This window comes from Cydia amplana, chromosome 2 (genome assembly GCF_948474715.1).
Source record: "Cydia amplana chromosome 2, ilCydAmpl1.1, whole genome shotgun sequence".
NCBI lineage: Eukaryota > Metazoa > Arthropoda > Insecta > Lepidoptera > Tortricidae > Cydia > Cydia amplana.
In genome coordinates this window covers 17,857,663-17,879,381 of record NC_086070.1, presented here as the reverse complement: position 1 = coordinate 17,879,381, position 21,719 = coordinate 17,857,663, and the positions used below count along the sequence as shown (strand labels likewise).

The 21,719-nt window shown below is 37.6% G+C and overlaps 1 protein-coding gene across 1 annotated transcript in view; it reads left to right on the top strand.

Annotated features, from left to right (window-relative positions):
* Positions 1 to 12,446: 12,446 nt before the first annotated feature.
* The window catches only part of LOC134656531 (rootletin), a 52,442-nt gene continuing 43,169 nt past the window's right edge, over positions 12,447 to 21,719 (top strand). The window contains exons 1-11 of the mRNA XM_063512094.1: positions 12,447 to 12,924; positions 13,255 to 13,440; positions 14,871 to 15,082; positions 15,484 to 15,649; positions 16,090 to 16,296; positions 16,826 to 16,996; positions 17,993 to 18,129; positions 18,703 to 18,823; positions 19,524 to 19,629; positions 20,376 to 20,506; positions 21,406 to 21,557. Coding sequence (XP_063368164.1) covers positions 13,279 to 13,440; positions 14,871 to 15,082; positions 15,484 to 15,649; positions 16,090 to 16,296; positions 16,826 to 16,996; positions 17,993 to 18,129; positions 18,703 to 18,823; positions 19,524 to 19,629; positions 20,376 to 20,506; positions 21,406 to 21,557 — 1,565 coding nt within the window. The 5' untranslated portion in view covers positions 12,447 to 12,924; positions 13,255 to 13,278. The remainder of the gene's footprint in view (positions 12,925 to 13,254; positions 13,441 to 14,870; positions 15,083 to 15,483; positions 15,650 to 16,089; positions 16,297 to 16,825; positions 16,997 to 17,992; positions 18,130 to 18,702; positions 18,824 to 19,523; positions 19,630 to 20,375; positions 20,507 to 21,405; positions 21,558 to 21,719) is intronic.

Here is a 21,719-nt window from a genome sequence, read left to right as displayed (position 1 = left end):
CTTAGATCCTTCAGACCTCAATAAAAGTATTGTTAGGAAGCCAAAAACCTTACTGACAGTTGAAGAAATAGCTGCTAAGTTGCAAGGAAAAAAAGTGTTCAGTGTATTTGATTTGTCTGAAGCATTTCATTGTATACCTTTGACAGATGAGTCATCATGGAAATGTTGTTTTTCAACACCTTTTGGAGTTTTTAGGTACTTAGTTCTTCCATATGGCTTATCTAATTCACCTGATCTTTTCCAGGACCAAATTGAAGGCTACTTTGGAGATATACCAAATGTTATAACTTGGTTTGATGATATTTTAATAATGGGTGAGACAGAGGAAATTCATAATGAAGCTGTGAGTAAAGTTTTGGCCAAGGCCAGGGAAATTAGAGCCGTCTTCAACAAAGATAAACTACAGTATAAACAATCTGAGGTCAAGTATGTAGGCCAAATATTTAATGGAAAGGGTATGAGTGTGGATAAAGCAAGAGTTGAGTCACTAATTAAATTAAAAGAACCAACAAATAAAGATCAATTACAACAAATGATTGGTTCTTTCAACTATGTTAGACGCTATGTTCCTGAAATGGCTGAATTATTAGCACCATTATGCAAATTACTTCGAAAAGATATTGAATTTCAGTGGTTACCATTGCATGCCAGAGTTTTTAAAGAACTAAAAAATAAAATATCTCAAGCTCCTGCTTTATGTCCATTCAACCCACATAAACAAATAATTTTGCAATGTGACGCTTCTCAAAATGAGGTCGGTGGCTGTATGTTTCAACCAGGAGAAAATAATGTTTTAAACCTTGTAGCATGTGTTTCAAGAACTATGAATGATTGTGAGTTGAATTACAGCCAGACTGAAAAAGAATTATTGTCAATATATTTCACAACTCAAAAATTCCATAAATATATTTATGGATCACATGTTGTAGTTCAAACTGACCATAAGCCTCTACTTGCAATAATGTCTAAACCAATTAGTAAGGTAGGATCACCACGTTTAAGAAGACTTTGTCTGAAGCTCTTAAACTACAGTCTAGAACTAAAATATGTGCCAGGTAAAGAAATACATTTTGCTGATATGTTGTCCAGATGAGAAAAAACTGAAAAGAAAATGCCTTCCATATTTTAAACTCAGAGATAAAATTTATGTTGAATCGGGCCTCATCTTTCTTGATAATAAAATTATTGTACCGGAGAGTTTAATACAGTATGTACTTAAATGTGTACATGAAGGTCACAGTGGTATTAGCAAGTCTATTCAGAAAACCAGGCAACTTTTCTATTGGCCAAATCTAGCATTGGATATCAAAGAGTTTATTGAGAAGTGCCGAACTTGTGAAAAGTTCAGTTCATCTAATTCACATGAGCCATTATTACCGCATAAAATTCCAAAATACAGATATTACAAAGTAGGCACAGATATTTTAGAGTTTGCAGGTAAATCATACTTGGTCATTGTTGATTATTTTTCTCATTGGCTAGAAGTTAGGCCTCTTACTAATAAAACCTCGAAATCTGTAATTGATGCCATGCAAGAAGTGTTCACAAGATTTGGATATCCAGTAGAAATAATTGCGGATAACAATCCATTTAAATCTCAGGAATGTATTAACTATTATAAGTCTAAAGATATTACAATAATAACCAGTAGTCCGCATTATCCTAGAAGCAATGGAATGGCAGAAAAAGCTGTTAATATTGCAAAGAACTTACTAAAAAAAGCTTCAGAGGATAGAGCGGACTACCGAGACTTTATTATGAGTTATAATAACACTCCTTTGTCTGGACTTAAATACTCTCCGTCACAAATATTAAACAGTAGATGTATCAGAACCAATGTTCCTACTAATGGACAAGCCTTGGAACCAAAAGTAGTTAAAGAAATTTATAAGCTGTTAAAGTTAAGGCAATCAATTACTAAAAGTATTCATGACAGACATGTTAAGAGAAAAGAAACTGTATTTAAAAAGGGAGATCATATTGTGTACAAAACAAAAAATGATGAGTACTGGAAAAAAGGAATTATACTGGGTAAGTGTAAAGAACCAAGATCATATTGGATCACTAAAGACAGTTCGTCCAGACCTTTTAGACGAAGTACTCATCATCTTAAAAAGTCTTTCACCAATCTTACATCTCTAAGCAGAAACTCCAGCGATGGGTCACCTTTTATTGATGAAAGTGCTATGAATGTTGAAATAATTAATAATGATGGTGTTCATAGAGATGATAAAACTGATACTGAGGATGTAGGAAAAAATGGGAAAAATAATATGAATAGTGATGTGTTAAATAATTTTAATGATAATAATGTAAGAGATAATGAACCTGTACCAAAATATTACCAGACTAGAAGCGGTCGTGAGGTAAGACCTAGGCAGCTGCTGGACTGGTAGGGGAGGTGTTGTGTATCTGTGATCATGTATGCTATGCTATCTGTGGACTTGTAGCTATCTATGGAAGTTTTAATAAAGAGTCACTCTTACAATATAAAAGTGTATTATTTAAAGTAAAACACCATCAACGTGCACACTAGCGCCACTGCTAAATAATCGTGATTATTTAAATTTAACGAAATATATTTAAAAAAGGAGGCCGCTACGTACTGTATCTTGTATTAAAGTACCTTTTGAATACATCAAACTAGTTTCTATGTTGTTGGATTTGTCTATAAACTCAAAACAAAAACGGCCATTTTAACTTTGGACGCATAGATTGACGAATCCAGCAACATAGAAACTAGTTTGATATATTCAAAAGGTACTTTAATACAAGATACAGTACGTAGCGGTCCCCTTTTTAAAATATCTTTCGTTAAATTGAAATAATCACGATTGTTTAGCAGTGGCGCTAGTGTGCACGTTGATGGGCTCTTAACTTTTCGCTAACGCGAGTTTACATTAGAAGCAAATAAAGGTTAACTCTGATTAAACGGTTTCACTGACGAGATAAAAGATCCGGTGCTTTTGATGGAAAATTCAAGTACAAAATCCCCTCGAGTAATTGCGGTAGTTATGCCCACTTAATTAGGCCCATACTTAGATACACTACTTACCTAATATTTTTGTTTGATTAAATTTAATGTAGGTAATTTGTAATTGTTTTATAAATGTGATTACTGTTTATGTAATAACAAGTAAACATGCAAAGATGCCTTTATCAAGTGTGTTGATATTGTACTTTGATCAAACGTAAATGGAAATAGATTAGGGCTATATATGTAACCATAATAGGAAGTAGATAACCGATGTAAGTACACTTAACTACCAGTTATCTATTTCATAAATAAGTTAAGGCAGTATTATGAAACAAAATATACGGTTTCGTGAGGTTACTGAAACAGTTACCTACTTATACTTATTAGGTAGGTACCTTAACTCATTATACATAGGTAATTACTTTCACAAGTTAAGAGCCATAGCGAATCGTATTCGTACCAAAATAAGGTTAATTTTTGTTTAATTAGGGCTCCGTACCTCAAAAGGGAAAAACGGAACCCTTATAGGATCACTCGTGTGTCTGTCTGTCCGTCTGTCACAGCCTATTTTCTTGGAAACTACTGGACCAATTAGTCCAATTAAGTTGTAAGTTGACATTTGGTACCTCACTACACATATCTAAATTAGTGACCCAAAGATGGACATGTAACGTAAACAAATGAAGTTTAAATATGGGGCCACTTTTGGGTGGTAGGTAAATAAGAAAATATCGTGTGATATATCAAATGAAAGAGCACATTTTGAGATTTTTTTTTATAATTTTAAAATACATAGGTTAAAAGTTATTTAAGAAAATAGTCAAAAAAATAACCTTTCCCTTCGCTTTATCTCCGAAACTCAAGGTCTACGATTTTGAAAAAAATACACAAAATATTTTTTTACCTATAGATGACAGGAAAATCTATTAGAAATGTGGTCAAGCGTGTGCAGTGAGTCGGACGTCGGACTTAATGTAAGGAACCCTTGGAACGCGAGTCCGACTCGGACTTAACTGTTTTTTTTTTTCAATTAAGTAGTGAGTTTTGGTTGTCATCTGACGATATATACCTACATAGATAGGTACTATGTATAAATATTATCGGTACCCACCTATCTACCTAATGACCCATTATAAGTAGGAAGGTACTCGTAGCACGCTATAATTAGGTGATTTACTTTTATCTAATTGTTAGGGGCAGGCTTGTTTATGAAATTCATGAAACAATCATGATAAGATACAACGTGTCTGATCTTTTATAATTAATTAGGAATAGGTAGGTACGTGACATAGTAACTAAACATTAAAAAAACCATAAACACTCTAAAAATACTTTAGAACCAGATTCTATACCAGCAAATGGTCTATTCCCATTTTCCACGTGCCCGCCGCCATACGTGAAGCGGAGACATAATAATAGGGACATATACTATATGGGAATTATTTATATTATATGAATATTATAACACCTTCCCAAACACCAGAAAATACCTCTATTATCCAGAAAAATATCTGCTAATAACGTATACACTCTTTAGTCTTTCCGTAAACATCTACAATTGTAACTCACCCATTAAGCTTTAATTTAATCTAATTTAATGTAGAGTACAATTTTCTAATTACATGCTTATGTTCAACACAATAATTTTATTGTTATGAATAAATGAAATATAATCTTTAATAGAAAAAAACCGACTTCTCTAACTACTAGCCTGGACCCACTTAACGGCGCTTATACTTTATTTGGTAATATGTATACATTTTATGGTAATCATAGTGGTTTGTTTAGTTTAGGTATCATAGTGGTTTTCCGGATCAAGGTCCGGGTCCGTGTCCGGATCCGGGTCCGAGTCCGAGTACGGGTCCGAGTCCGAGTACGGGTCCGAGTCCGGAGTTCGGGGCCCAGTCCAAGTCAAAATCGAAATTCAGAATCACAAAACGTGTACTATGCGTCGTTGAAGAGTTCTGTTCTGATCATCATCAGCAGTTCCGCTTCATCAAATGCCACAGTTTGTAATGTAAATACATACAAGTACATCTTATCTTCGCGATCGTAGTCAGGCAGTGGCAGTCAAAGGCTTTTGTTCCAGTTTTATCCCTGTATCTTCTGGCGTCCCCCAAGGTTCTCATTTGGGACCCTTGTTCTTCAATATTTTTATAAATGACGTTACTTCAGTTTTTAAATCGTCTACCTGCTTACTTTATGCAGATGATAAAAAAATATTGAAAGTAGTTAAAAATATAGATGACTGTCTTTCATTACAGGCAGATTTGACACGGTTGTATAATTATTGTCAAAAAAATTACCTACATTTAAACACAAAAAAATGTAATATTATAACTTTCACCAGAAAACGACAGGTCATACAATTCAATTACCATTTAAATAATGAAATAATACGTAGAGTCTCTAATGTTAAGGATTTAGGCATACATTTAGACAGCAAATTATTATTTAGCAACCATATAGAGAACATAACAAGTAGGGCATACAGGCTACTCGGTTTTGTTTTAAGAACCACTAAAGAGTTCAAGGAGGCTGATACTTTACGGATGTTGTTTAACTCTTTAGTTAGGCCAATTCTCGAATACGGATCCACCGTTTGGAATCCTAGCTATAAATGTTACGTCAACTGCATTGAGGCAATCCAGAAAAAACTAATTAAACATTTAAAATATAAAGCCTATAAGTCGAATCAACCACCAAACGTGGGAAATTTGTTTTCACTCGAAGGTCGGCGCACATTAAAGGATCAAACTTTTTTATATAAAATTTTAACAAATCATATTGACTCCCTTTATTTAATAAATAAAATTAACTTCAGAACTCCTCGTTTGAACACACGACATCACAAACTCTTTCACATCCCCTTTACGCGAAAAAAATACAAAGCAAATTCCTTCATTGATGAAGCCTGCAAGTGTAATAATAATCTTTTCTCACACATTGATATGTTTAACATTCCGTTAGTTAAGTTTAAGTTTGAGGTTCTTAGTACATTGAATACTTAATGCTTAGAATATTTTAACTTTAACTCATTTTTTTCCCCACTAATATCTTTTATTTTTAAATTCATTAGTAATGCCGACAAATGTTTGTTCTGTGGATATTGTTATTCCGTTGTTTATTTTTTGTATACGTGTTAGTAGTTAGTGGCAACTTCATTGGTTCATGTATTGAATAATATTAATATCTGTTAGTATTATTGTACCGTTTGTGCCCAAATAAACATTAAAACATTAAAAAAACATTAAAATGCTTGATTTTCTGATGAAAATATATAAAATTCTATACGTATGCCTTTAAGATTTGAGGAGTTCCCTCGATTCCTCATGGATCCCATGTTCAGGACTTGAGATTGACATAAATATGCCTAAAAACCTAACTTGCTTAACAAGCATAACATAATATAATAACATAACGAAGAGGACAAATCGCCAAATGCGAGCTATGCGTCGTTGAAGAGTTCCGTTATGATCATCATCAGCAGTTCCACTGCATCAAATGCGACAGTTTTTAATGAAAATGCTTAATTTTTTGATGAAAATACAAAAATCTCTATATGCATGCCTTTAAGATTTGAGGAGTTCCCTCGATTCCTCATGGATCCCATCATCAGAACTCGAGCTTGACAAAAATGTGGCTTAAAAACTTAACTTGCTTAACAAACATAACGAAGAGGACAAATCGTCAAACGTGTACTATGCGTCGTTGAAGAGTTCCGTTCTGATCATCATCAGCAGTTCCACTTCATCAAATGTCACTTTTTTAAATGTATATGCTTGATTTGTTGATAAAAACACAAAAATCACTATATGTATGCCTTTAAGATTTGAGGAGTTCCCTCGATTCCTCATGGATCCCATCATCAGAACTGGGTTTTGACAAAAACGGGACCAATCTGTATGCATATACATACAATCAAAAAAAAAATTTCAAAATCGGTCCAGTAATGACGGAGATATGGAGTAACAAACATAAAAAAAAACCTCCTACTTTTAGATTTGGAAGTCGGTTAAAAATAAATAACTTGGGTAATAAAGCACGCGTGCTCACAGTTCGCCGCAGCAATTAAATATTTCGACTGTATTCGGCACCTTTTAACTTTATGTTAAGAAAATCAATGGCAATGGCATTAATGCATTGCATAAGACTGCATGATGGCTTGTTGAATCAATAAAAACTACTGATATTGTTATCAGCACATTGCAATCGTTAAAGGGTGACCGCTGAAGCGAAACGGTGGCACCCCTATGGCACCCCTCATCACAGAGTGACTAAATATTTAATCAGTACAGTTCTTTACTCCGCAGGTATCATACACGGGAGTGTGGTGTAAAAAGGTGTTCAGTTACTTTAAAAAAATGTAACACATAGCAGGAGTACCTACGGTTTTAACTTCTAAAGGTACTTTGAATATCTTTTTAGAAAGCTGATGACATCAAATATTTTACTTACTGACCGTGGTATACATACGAGGGGCGTTCAAAATATTCTCGGTATTGATATCTTACGACCTCTTCTAAAATTTCTTTCGTTACTGGCCGCTAAGGTTTATTCATTGACATTAAAAAAAAGTATAATTCGAACCGAGATAGTCTTTTGTTTTTCTGCAATTGCTGAACAAACATGAACATCATGTGCGAATTGACAATGTTAACTAAATTAGAACATCGATGCGTGATAAAATTCTTGACAAAACAGGGTAAAAATCAAAAAACCATAAAAGAGGAAATGGATTGTGTTTACCGTGAGTCTGCTCCTTCTTTATCTACCATTCAAAAGTGGTCAAGCGAGTTTAAACGCGGAAGGGAGAGTATTGAAGATGACCCTAGACCTGGCCGGCCTGTAGTAGCTACTTCACAAGAAAATATTGATAAAGTGGAAAAACTTATATTGGAAGATGGTCGAGTGAAGGTAAAATCTATAGCACAAGTAACCAATCTCTCTATTGGTACCGTACATGATATTATACATGACCATCTTAATATGTCAAAAGTAAGTGCAAGATGGGTTCCGCGAATGCTGACTCGGCTTCAAAAAGACATGCGTGTAGCTTGTTGTTCCGATTTTATTGACCTGTGCGGTGAAAATCCTGATGAGGTGCTGCAAAGAATAGTTACTGGAGATGAAACCTGGGTTCATCATTATGACCCAGAGAGTAAACAAGAGTCCATGCAGTGGCACATTAAGGGTTCAGCTCATCCCAAGAAGTTCAAGGTCATCCCTTCAGCTGGCAAGGTCATGGCCACGATATTTTGGGATTGTGAAGGAGTATTACTAATCGATTATAAAGAAAAAGGTGTAAATATCACAGGACAGTACTACGCTAACATTCTACGTCAATTAAAGGATGTAATTAAAGAAAAGAGGCGAGGAAAGTTAACCAAAGGTATTCTGCTTCTGCATGACAACGCCCCCGTCCATACTGCTCATATTGCCAAGGCAGCTATTGTTGAATGTGGGTTTAAAACTGTTACTCACCCACCGTATAGTCCGGACTTAGCCCCCAGCGACTTCTTTTTGCTCCCCAATCTTAAAAAGGATCTGCGTGGAAATAAATTTTCTGACGATGAAGCATTGAAGGCGGCAGTGGAGGAGCATTTTTACACGAAAGATAAAAAATATTTTTACGAGGGATTAAAAAAAATAATTGATCGATCTTTTAAGTGTATGAACATAGGGGGGGAGTATATTGAAAAATAAAAATATCAAACTTTTCGTACTTGTTTGTTTTCATTCTCATATCGAGAATATTTTGAACACCCCTCGTAATATATAAAAATGAACAAGATAATAATATCTAAAATATTAAAATTATTTTTATACTTTTAAGAAATGTGACTGTAATCGTAGTGTCATTAATTGTCATTAAATAAGTCGAATAACGCATCTCATGTACGAGTAAAGTCTATTTTTTTATTCCGTAGACTGAAATGACAGTTAATTGTATGAACATGAAATGTCATTTCATACTATTAACTGTCATTTCAGTCTACCGAATAAAAAAATAGATTTTAGGTGCGGTGATTAAGTTAACAGCTGAGGCTAGTAGGAGTTAGTAGGCATGTCTTGCGTAATTAATAGTAATAGACCTTTCAGCGGTTTCAAGTAACTCTAGAATTATTGAAGTGTTAAGTGTAGACCTATTTGATAATGCATTGTGGAATCGTGCGATGAACGTTCAAGGCGCATTGTTGTTAGGGACAACCCTACGCTGATTGCGTTGCTAGGCAACCGCGTAGTGTTGGTGAGTGGTGAATCATTGCGGACAACCACACAACACTAAACATGTGAGCTAGCAAAATAAAGTGTATTGAATTGACAGTGGCACTGCTTTTCAGATTTGAATATAGATAATAGTGAGCAATTACGAATAAGCATAAATGAAGTAGGTACCTATTTGTTCTTTAGAACGTAACTGTGATGGCGAATTTAGTAGATTGTGTCTCAAGGGAGCAAAATTACATATTTATGGCGTGGCATATTGACGCCCAAGGTGGAAATAATTTTGCTACCATGTGACACATACTGCTTTTCACATCGCCTATGAGGTAATTATTGTTACAAAATAATACTTAACCCAAAAAAATAGTATGATAAAAGAAAAATTATAGCTCTAGCATTAGCAGGGCTGGCTAATGCCCATCTGGTTATTACCTGTCTTTGTCTTATTAGGTACCTAATATGCAGTTATTACGCCTTGTTGTATTGACCTCTACTAGCATAGCGTGCCGAGCAAGGTTAAGACAATTGCATTCACCCAGTTTTATAGTATATTGCTGGGTAATTGACCTGTTACGTAAATGACGTTGTTTACGAAGTCAAAAGCCGTCTAATGTGCCCTCATTTCAGATGTTTACAATCAGACTAAGTTGCTCCTAAGTTCTTTTAATTATACTCTTAGTTCGAGATCAATCTCATTAAGTTCAGTGGCGTAGAGTTGGTTTTTGCCAAAATCGCCATTATTTTTCGCCAAGCCTCATCATGTCTTGCTGGAGCCCCTTTCATGTGCCGCAACCCTATAAGGCCATCCCCCCCATCCTAGGCCTCTCGTCGCTACGCCACTAATTAAGTCTTATTTTTGATTAATTATTGTTACTCTAAAAACACGTTTTAGTGAAAATGCGTTTTCGTAGTTAAAGTTAAAACTTGTTTTTCGTAACGTAATGCTTATTGGTCTATTGGTGTCATTGGTGAAACCTAGTTTTGACTGGACTTTTTCAGTTAGAAAATGTTCAGTGTAAAAATTAGTTTGTTATTATTAATACCTAGTTATAACTAATTTTCACCGAGGCGTTTTTAAGAAAACTAGTTTTGATGCTAGGCTAGGTACAAGTTTTCAAATACTAAGTGGAATCTCAACTTTTCTTTTCTGTATTTTATGCACTAGAATATTTCCCTTGGTTGTTAATTTTTCACAAAATATAACGTAATGGACCCTATAATGGACGTGGAACCGGTAATGGGACATAAAACCACAAATCCTCTAAAATAAGTATGTAAAAGTAGTTTATAAACACTGGCAATATTTTACCATAAATAAGAGTCATAGAGCTGTTTAAGTTTTACTTTTTATTAATTTCGGTTAATTTTTAAGAAATTGGCGCCAACCCAAAAGTTGTCGTGTCACTGGAAAAAATAACCAGTAAGAATTCTTAACAACTTCGCTAAGAGAGGTGAGTTCATATATTAAATTGTAATTAATTATTACTTGGTGTAAACTAGAATGTGTTTTGTTAATTGCATTTACCATGAGATAAGGTATACAACACATTATGTTGTGACTCTAGAGATGTATAAAAAATAGAGGTATTTTGCCCAATCCCATTATAGGAGCTGTAAAACTGCATACCTCCTATGATGGGATAATTTACATGATGCTTGCCATGGCGTAATTTCATGTTTAAACAATACAGAAGTATAATGTAGTTACTCGTACGAACTATGTCAGGAGGTCTTCCCGGACTTCGGATAAATTAATATCGTTTTTACAAAATTTTATTTAACTTGCCCTGTTAGTTTGTATACAGGGTGGATTTTCTTTTTGGGTTAGTGAGGGCAGCTACCAGATCCCGTGCTGCGACGAGAAAACGGTCTTAGAAAACCTTCCCTCGATTTCAAATTAATGAAGATTGGCTTTTACAGATTTTGGAAAAAACATACAGGGTGCGAGAAAAAGGTAATTTTTGACAATCTTTTTTTTGATGCCAATCGATCCTATTCCTATTGAGGATCAAAAGCTTGTATGGAACTAAAAAAAAATTCCGGCTAGAAAAGCCACAAATCGAGGAAAACTTTTCCCATACAATTTGTATGCAAATCAAAACTTTTATTTTTCACATGCTATTTTTCTATGCCAATTGATTCCATTCTTATCTAGTATCAATAGTTTCTTTGAGGTCAACTTACGATAATGTACTAAAAAGCCACAAATTAATAAAAAAAAATTCCATAGGTACATTTACTATGGAGAAAATTTGAAATTTAATTTTGACCCCAAAAAAACTATTGATACTGGATAGGAATGGAATCGATTGGCATACAAAAATAGCATGTGAAAAATATAAGTTTTCATTTTCATACAAATTGTATGGGAAAAGTTTTCCTCGATTTGTGGCTTTTCTAGCCGGAATTTTTTTTAGTTCCATACAAGCTTTTGATCCTCAATAGGAATGGGATCGATTGGCATCAAAAAAAAAGTTTGTCAAAAATTACCTTTTCCTCGCACCCTGTATGTTTTTTCCAAAATCTGTAAAAGCCAATCTTCATTAATTTGAAATCGAGGGAAGGTCTTCTAAGACCGTTTTCTCGTAGCAGCACGGAATCTGGTAGCTGCCCTCACTGACCCAATAAGAAAATCCACCCTGTATTAGTTAGTGTGGTTCAAATCTTGGAAATGGCATTTGAGTTGAAATTTTGGATACGTATGCACATCGGATGACAATGCAATCGGGTGACAAAAATGACTAATAACTAGTTTTTTGCCAAAAACTTATTCCCTATTCCAATATCTTATACTGATAGGGTATGCCCATTATAGGGGGCCCATTACTGGATCCACGTCCATTACCGGGGTTCCATTACTGGAGCTTTGGTGTCCATGACTGGAGAAAAAAAACATACTTTTAATTTATTAATTATGTGGAAACTAACTGCAGTATCTTTGATACAACACGCCTGAAACATGAAAGAAGGATAGGATATTCATCTTTTAACAAGCTAAGCGGTAGAACTTTTACATGTATCAGGGAAATATCACAAATACTCAAAATTTCCTCTTAAATGTCCCATGACTGGTGCCGTTACTATATAGGTACTTATGTAGTTGGGTACCAATACACACATATTATTAGGAACCACACTGCAATTGTAATAATGTACCGAAATACTTGGAAATAGGTACCTAAAATACTTACCCTTCTCTACGTGTCCAAGTTGCCAACGTAGCGATTTAAGTACCTACTCCGTGTTGAAGAGAGACAGGTTTATTCACCTTATGCGGCTATGAAGTATGGTGTTTACAACGGTGTAACTGCAGTGGGCGGGCAGTAATTAGATGCCCGGCCCGATAGCCGCGGCGACCGCCTTACAAACCCCCACTAACTACCGGGATAGCGCATTTACAGACCACGGCTCCATCATAACGCCATGAAAAACGTTGGCTGAAAACGTTTCTTGCCCAAAATGTCTTACGAGTATAAATCCCGGCATTTGTTTTTTGAAGTAAAACACAAAAGGAAGATAAAAAAGAAAGTGACGTTTTTGGTAGTTAAACGCCTTTTAATTCGGGTTAAAGCTAGGTTTAGACACGCGATTGTAATAAAGGTAAGGTGTTGTTTCTCTTTCAGTTGCCTGCGAGGGAAGGTTTGACAACGCCGCGGAGCGCTCGGGCTCCGGTGGCGAGGAGGACTGGGACGCTCCCACATCAGCGATTGAAAAGGGAGGTGAGCAAAAAATTGTTTACAAACTTTTTATAGATGCAGTTAAAATAATCTGCGGGCGCAGCACGGTTCCATTTTTATCGCATATATCACTATGCGCGTCGCTTTCGCACTTACATACTTGTTAGAACGTGACAGGCATGGTGATAAGCGATAAAAACGCGACCGTGCTACGCCGCCTGGATTTGATATATGGTGAACATAATTGGTGATTGCTGTGATTGGGTATATGGTATTTAATTTACTTAATTGCGCCTACATAATAAATTATACAAGAAAAGAAAGATTGCTATTATTTTACATCAGGCGTCAAATTTATTACGTTTCGTTCAGAAATCGCTAGAGAGTCCACCGGAGATGGATTCCCCAGGCGGCAGCGTAAGCAGTGACTTGCGGCGGCAGAATGATGAGCTTCGCGCTCGTTTGGCCGGCGAAGCAGCAGACCATAGGCGTCGGCTTGATGCATACCGCCGCGCGCAGCAAGGGCAGGCAGCGTTGGTATCGAGACTCCAAGCAAAGGTGTATATATTATATTTTTTTAACTAAAGTCTATATTTTTATTCGGTGGACTAAAATGACATTTCATAGTATGAAATGACATTTTATGTTCATACTATGAACTGTCATTTCAGTATACCGAATAAAAAAAATAGACTTTATATTAAATCATAAAGAATTCTTTTGGTTCTTAATTACGACTGTTAAAATTTCTAGATTATTTTGTATTCTGTGTTAAATTGTTGTTGAATTTATTTCCGAACGTACAGTTTTGACAGTTATTAAAATGTCACATTGACAGTGACATTTTACAAAGCTATGTTTTGTTTTGATTCTACTTGCTATTAAAACATTATTATATTTATTTCGGAAATTTGCTTTAAAACCACTATGAGGTACGTTGGAATTATCAATTTAACAACATTGCTTTATAAATAAAAGTTACGTTATAATCAAGTAAGTGTTCTGGAACCGTCTGGTTTGGCCCGCGATGATGGCAAAAGACCGGACGGCATGACCCTCGTTCCCTGGAAGATTGGACGGCCTTTAGTTTGGGATGCCACATGCGTGGACACCCTTGCGCCGTCCCATCTTCCAGGAACATCAATCAGAGCTGGTGCGGCCGCCAACGCGGCTGAACACCTCAAGCGGCGCAAATATGCAGCCATTGATCCTGGCTGCATGTTTGAGCCGTTTGGGGTGGAAACCCTTGGGCCGTGGGGACCTGGCGCCCACGGCATATTCACCGAGCTGGCGAAGCGCCTCGTGGAGGCGACGGGTGACAAGAGGGCTGGCTCCTACCTTGCGCAACGCATTGGTATTGCCGTCCAGCGCGGCAATGCCGCCAGCCTTCTTGGCACCCTGCCCAAAGGCACAGAGCTGGAGCCACTTTTTTATTTATAATTTTAGTTTATGTTTTAGTTGTAGCTTTATATAGTTTTTAATTTTAGTTTATAATTTTTCTTTCATAATATTATCATATCATGAATCTAGTATATAACTGGATCTGGCATGAGGGGTGGGGGAAATGACCGAACGGGATAGTCTTATGTATCATTCAGTAGGAGTAGCAGCGAAAGCACTATTAATGTTTGTCCTTGTCACAGTCCACAAGTTGACTTCTTTATCATCCTTTTTTATGTAAGAAGGAGGTTTATTAGTTTTATTACACATCTTCTATTAAAAGTCTACCTGAATTATGTCACAATTTAAAATTGTAAATGAAATCACAGTAAGTGTTGAATTAACTAACTTAACAAATTCTTATTAAACTTAGCACTACCAATACTCATTTTGGCGTGGTTTTTTTGATAGAATCGCTGCAGGGCAGCCACACTTACAATAAGTTTGTAAATAGCGAGTACAAATAAGTTCGAATGACTTAAAAATTCTATTGAGAATCGGTATATTTAACACCACCTGTAGTATTCTTTTTGTGATTTGGTCTGCAGGTGCTACAATACAAGCAGCGCTGCTCAGAGCTGGAGCAGCATATGCAGGAGACGACGCCGCGCACCGACAGCTACCGCGCGAAGCCTGCGTCCGCCACCGCGCTGCCAGCGCCGGCCGCTCTGCCGTCCGCTTCCAGCTTGGACACTCGTCGGGACGAGCGCATCGCTGACCTGGAAACGGCTTTGAGGCGGTTGGATGAGGAGAAACGCAAGTAAGTTTGTTGAGGGCTGAGAGAGACAATAGCTAGAGTAGCTCTGCTCATGTGGAGTCTTGCCAATCCTAGTGACAAATACATGACAACTAATGGTTGTATATTAGCTTTTATCCTTTAAAAGTTTCTTATCTGCTTAGTCATGTTTGTTTCTTAGTTTGTATTCTATAAATTGGTCTAGAAGTTTTTATAAATCTCAAGATTTATGTTCATTAGTTGATAGTAATGTAAGATGTCTTAAGGAACCATCCCCTGACTGCTAGATAATGCATTCAAATGAATGCAATTGCAACTGATGGAATATATGAATTTTGTATTTGGCTACTACTGCATTTCATTTACTGACTTGATGGGTGGCATTTGTACAAATAATGTCAAAACTTGAGACTTGCATTGTATAGGTGTGAAAAGCTGGTGAACCAGAACAACCTTCTCCGAGACCAGCTTGAGGAGTCCCACCAGCTGAATGAAGCACTAACGAATGACTTGCAGAAGCTCACCAACGACTGGGAGGCTCTCCGGGACGAGATGACTGTCAAAGAGGATGAGTGGAAAGATGAGGAACAGGTTAGTCATCCGATTTAATGAATTCTGTTTTGATTTTATAATAATTAACTTATGGAATTTCAACACACTCTAGTGGCTTTCTTGGAGTAATTTTATTCTTAGTCTATTACCACAAACTTGACAAAACTGGATAAATAACTGTTGTGAAAAAGTTCATCTTACGGTTTTCTCGCCATACAAATTCAGTCCCAGAAGCATTCCGTTACTATGAATCCCACATTCTATTGTTTGGTTTTAGTTTATCTATAATGCAACTATACATACATAGAAACTCATACTGTCTAGTTGAACTGCTAACGCTGTTAGCAAGTCTGTAACTTACACATTTTATAATCACAAATTTAAAAGACAACATTGATATGAATGATATGATTAACATGGCCTTACCAATGGCCTTTTGCACAATGTTGCCAGTTGTGAAATTGTAACTTTATTTACAGGCATTCAACGACTACTACACCAGCGAGCACAACCGGCTGCTCAGCCTCTGGCGCGAGGTGGTCTCTGTGAAGCGTTTCTTCTCCGAGCTGCAGTCGACCACGGAGCGAGACTTGTATAAAGTGAAGAACGATTTCGAGTCGGCCACGCGCGAGCTCGTCGGCACGCTCAGTGGATACGCTATAAATGCGTATGCACAGGGAGTGAGGGTAAATGTCTCTTTCCTGTTATCTGTCTTTGTCGTTTCTCCAAGTTGTACTCGACCACGGAGCACGATCTGTATTGAGTGAACACAGACAATCCAACCTCTAGACATAGCATAGTCGCGCTACCCCCTCTGCCACACATACGGTAGCGTTACTCCATCTTCGAGTCAATCCCGTGCCGTGATTGGTCCGTGTCTTTGAACGGACCAATCACGGCACGGGATTCGCTCACCTCATCCCCCCGCACCCCTGTATTTTTGGCAGCATCGGTTTCATTAAAGAATTGGCCTAAGCTCAGTCTAGAGGTTGGATTGTCAGTGTGAGTGGAGGACGACCTCGAGTCGGTTATGCGTGAGTTTGTGGGCACGCTGAGACGGTACGCTATTTTAATGCGTATGCTCGTGTACATAGGCCATATGGATAAATATAACTGTTGTTTACCATTTACCTATTTTTTGGGCGAGTACTAGTGAGCAAACTCAGTAAATCCCACTCTTTAATATGGCGCTTAATGGTACTATTTTCTGTATAGCCTCAATCCGACCACCACTCAACGTCAGGCGTGACGTCAACTCCGAACATAACAGTGGAGACTTTGCGAATAGATCTGCGCGAAGCGACGTCGCAGCGCGACGCGGCGCAAGCCGAGCTGCGCGAGCGAGACGCGCGCATACAACGTCTGCTAGGGGAACTGCAGGGATTGGTGAGTGTCTGTAAAGAGTGCAATGTTATAATAATGGTGTGTTTTTTAATTTTTTCTACTCCCGTACTTTTATTTGTCATTTAAAGGGTCGTGCACACACCTTTAAAACCCTACCTTATAGTTGTCAAGACAAGTCTTTAGTCTGTGCCCTAAAAAAGAATTTGTGCATACACGCAGTATCTTTTTGGCGATTTTACGATACATCGTGTAATGACCACTTTAAAAATATTGAATGAAATACAGTGTTGCCAACCTTATTTTAAATGTCATCTCTGACAAATAAGTGAACCATAGACATGTTTTTTTTTAATTTCATTCATTCATTCTTTTCCCGCCCGTGCCCTCCATTTTTGCTACTTCTTGAATTAAAAATATTTGTTAAATTTACAATTTTATTTCAAAGTAAGTGCTTGGTCGTAGAAAAAGTATTGTATGCAACGTTGTTTAACTGAATCAAAAAATACTCGTGGCGTCTTTATTAACAATTTTCGGCTTCGCCTCAAATTGTTACTCACGCCACTCGCCTTTTTTGACCCCTCTTAACCAACGGTTGCATAAAATACTATTTCTTTTTTATAATGTGTGCTTTTTTTATAACTTCGTGCTGTAAAAGATCATGGCCCCGACGGAAGACCGGGTGCTGAGTCGGGACCATTTCGTGACTATTATGTTGTTGTGTTACTTGTTGTTTTCTTTTATTTTTTGTCACGAATAAATGCTCTCTATTCTATTATATTGTATAAGATACGGTTTACACCAGCGCAAGACATTGGTTCCTTAACCCTTTGACAGCCAAAGACGTCAACTGACGCGCGTGGCTACAGCCCAATTTCAACCTTCGCGCATTCCAACATGGTTCACGATGACGCGCCGCAGACGATAGGCGTGGTGTTCGAAGGGTTAAGTAAGTAACTTAGTACGTCTAAGGTCTCCGTGTCTGGACTGACAGCACAGTAGCAGTTTGTGTTGAAGGACTTATATTTGACCTGTTTTTAGGAGGAACGTTACGAAGTAGCGGAAGCTATGTGCTCCGAAGCGAACGCCATGCGATCCGCGTTGGAAGAAGTGGCTCGAGCGCTCATACAGGACTCCGAGGCTGATGTGCCGTCGCAACATCTGCATATGGCTGACAGGTATCTAAATTAAAGTGATTTGAATAGAGTTCAAGACAGTTAATAGGGCTAACGCAATTATCACACTGATCAGCACGCTCCTGCAGTGTGTGAGCGAGACAGCACTATTCAAGTATATAGCGACAGGATACCGGAGCGGCGTACGGGTATGCATCCAATAGGAAGACCGCCAGTCAGTAGGTCTAAAGTAGTGTAAATAATACCAAAATATTGCCTGATCTTTGCTGAGACAAAAATGGGCGTGAATTGGAAAAAAGGCGGTTGGTCCAACCAAATATCGTGCAGTTTTAGTGCCCCATCACACGAGCGCTTTTTCAACGCGCGTTAAAAAAGCGCTTGAATCTGTCTGCACGCTAAATTCAATTTAATGACTAATGACAAAGGATTAAAGTCTAAAATGTAACGCCGCTTCACAAAAAGCGCCAACGCCATCGTGTGAATAAATACACATGTATCCATTCGTGTCATTCAAACGCTTTTTTAATGCGCCTTATTGCCTTCACATACATACCTACATATTTGGATACTTTTAAAACATATTTAATATTAAAAGCCGATGTTTGTCGATTATAGCAGCAGGTCCCCGCGCCGAGGCGTGTCGCAGGCGGCCAACGCGACAGCGTTCGCCGAGAGCACCATCTCGGCCGTGCAGGCCGCGCTGCACAAGTACCAGATACAAATACACGAGTTGCAGGTATAGTGTTTCATTTTTAGGGTTCCGTACCCAAAGTGTACAAACGGGACCCTAGTATTAAGACTCCACTGTCCGTCTGTCTGTCCGTCTATCTGTCTGTCGGCCTGTCTGTCACCAGGCTATATCTCATGAACCGTGATAGTTGAAAATTTCACAGATTATGAATTTCTGTTGCCGCTATAACAACAAATACTAATAAGTGCGGAACGCTCGGTGGGCGAGTCCGACACGCACTTGTCCGGTTTTTTCTTTTTGGCCAATTCATTTTACAGCGTACTTTTGAATACAAAGCAATTGTTAGGTTCACCGCAAAACGTTACATTTTTTTAAAGAATTAAGGGGTTCACTGATTACCAGTCGGCCGGACGATATCGGCCTGTCAGTTGTTCGGAACTGTCAACTTTTTGTTCTGACAGGCCGATATCGTCCGGCGGACTGTTAATCAGTGGGCCCCTTTAAAAGTCATCATACAATACAATACAATACAATACAAATCCTCTTTATTGCACAACCTCAGAATAAATGTACATGGAAACACAAATAATACACGAAGACAGAGGTAAACAACAGGCGGTCTTATCGCTAAAGAGCGATCTCTTCTAGACAACCTTTAGGTAGTGGAGAAATAAAAAAAAAATGATATAATTAGGAGGTGCAAAAAAACTAAATTGATACTAGAATCATAAGTCGTTGTTCTCAGGTGAAACTCCAGAACACTCGGGAGCAGTTGTCGACGAGCCGCAAGCACTGCGAGGCCGCAGACTCCAACATACTCACGCTCGAGAACAAAGTGCAGGACCTGCAAGGTACAGGTGTATAATATTTAACAGAGCGATCTGAATAGGGTATTTGACTACTAGTCAAATCAGTTACTTTTTACGAACTGTTAAAAAGATTTTGCTTCTATGGAATTTATATGAAACACTAGCATGTGACGTCACAATCATATTTCCTACTCTTTATAGTTTTATATAGGTTTTAAAATACATATAAATTATGTTTAAAAATAACTGCTGTCCCTATTTGTCTATCCTAAGAAGAAATGATAAAAATGCCAATGAGAGTCTTGTCCTTGTATTGTATTAACTCTTTATGGTACAGAACACACACATATACAAATTATCCCTGATAGTTCTCAATATATCACCAAAACGATGACAAATTTATAATTGGATCAATACTGCAAGAAGTAAGCGTCCATAGAGGATTGGGTTTCAAGCTCATCAAACTGAATACATACATTTAAAGGATAATTTGAACAAATTAATTGAAAGGATTTTGCAATTTTAACGATTAATAAAACAAAAAACACGAGCCTCCTTGATGGTAATACATGAGTCACCTGTGCAAATTTCATACTACCAAGTCGTTTTGTCAAAAAATTGCCTGTAGTCCGATTCTGCAATACCTTACTTTATTTTACCTTATAAGTATTTATAAGGGAATGTAAACCGGATTTTATTTGTACCTATGAAACTTCGGTTAATAACCGGTTTTTCCATAGAATTAAGAACCGGTTTACATTCCTTATTTATTGATCGTATTTTGGCAGCTAAACTGGACCAGGCGAACACGGATCTAAACCAGCTGGTACAAGACAAGGAGTCTCTGCAGAAGTCTGTGGAGTCTTTGCGTATTGACAAAAACAACCTCGAAAGGAACCGCGTCGAGATCAACGCCATGGTATGTTGTTTAACCTTTTGGACGCCAATGACCGATATATCCGCACCGTAGGTTCAACGCGAAAGACCGATTAATCGGTCACAGACCACAGAGCAACATAGACCTACGTGCATATGCATAAAGTTCAATTTCAGTTTTGACACTTCGGTGGCGTGGCGTCAGCGTGACAGCTTTTGTGTTTGACACGGCGTCGAAAAGGTTAAGTTGACTTTTTGAGTTTGTGGTTTGGGACCTGCCGTATAGCGGGCTATTCGTAAATTACGTCATTTCAAATTAGGGGGGGCCCTACTGGACATCGGATGATGGTAGCATGACGTAGGAGGAAACGGGGTCATTCCGAGCATGATTTTTCCAAAAATCGACAAAAATAGATGACGTAATTTATGAGCAGCCCCTAGGGCAGAAAATGTTGTTCTCGAGAAAATCGCACAAAGTTGACTAATCATTTTGTCAGGATCCTTAACATACCCAGCATTTAGGTAACTTCTCTGAAGACTGAATATAATTATTCTATCAACTCGGAATTTTTCCGCGGTTCACTTTGGGAACCTGGGGTCTGCTTGGCCGAATATAATTATGTAGGTATACTAATGAATGAAAATCCCAAATCACCATTTCAAAAAAATATTCTGCTTAGTCACTGTTTAAGTGCACTTGTATCCAGGCGGGGTCATGCACTCTATCCGTAGCTGACTGTACGTTTATTTTCATGAAATTAAACTTTAGCTAATTTTGTATTTTTTTGAATGACAAAGGAGGAATGAAGAAAAACTTTGAGCATAAAAAAACACTTACTTATTACACATTAGCATTACATATTTCTCTTTGGTTATCGATTGCCGGTAGTTTATTCAATTACATTTATTGATCTCAAATTGTTTTATTTTTGTATTGTACAGGTAGAGTCATTGACGTCAGACTACGAAAAGCTGCAGAAGATCAATGCGCGTTTGGAGAAGACGATCGAAGCGCTGGAGACGGACAAGCGGAATCTCAACTCGGAGGTGGACCACCTGCACCGCGAGTCTACCAACCGAGAGTCCATACTGAGGTCGGTGTATGTTTGGAATCTATTCTAACCTGATTCTAACATATACAGGTGGGATAGATCCTTTTAGACTACGAAAAGCTTTAAAGAATCAACGCGCTGAAGACGGAGAAGCGTAAGTCGACGTCAAAGATATGTTTACATTTTTCGCCTTATTACAAAGGA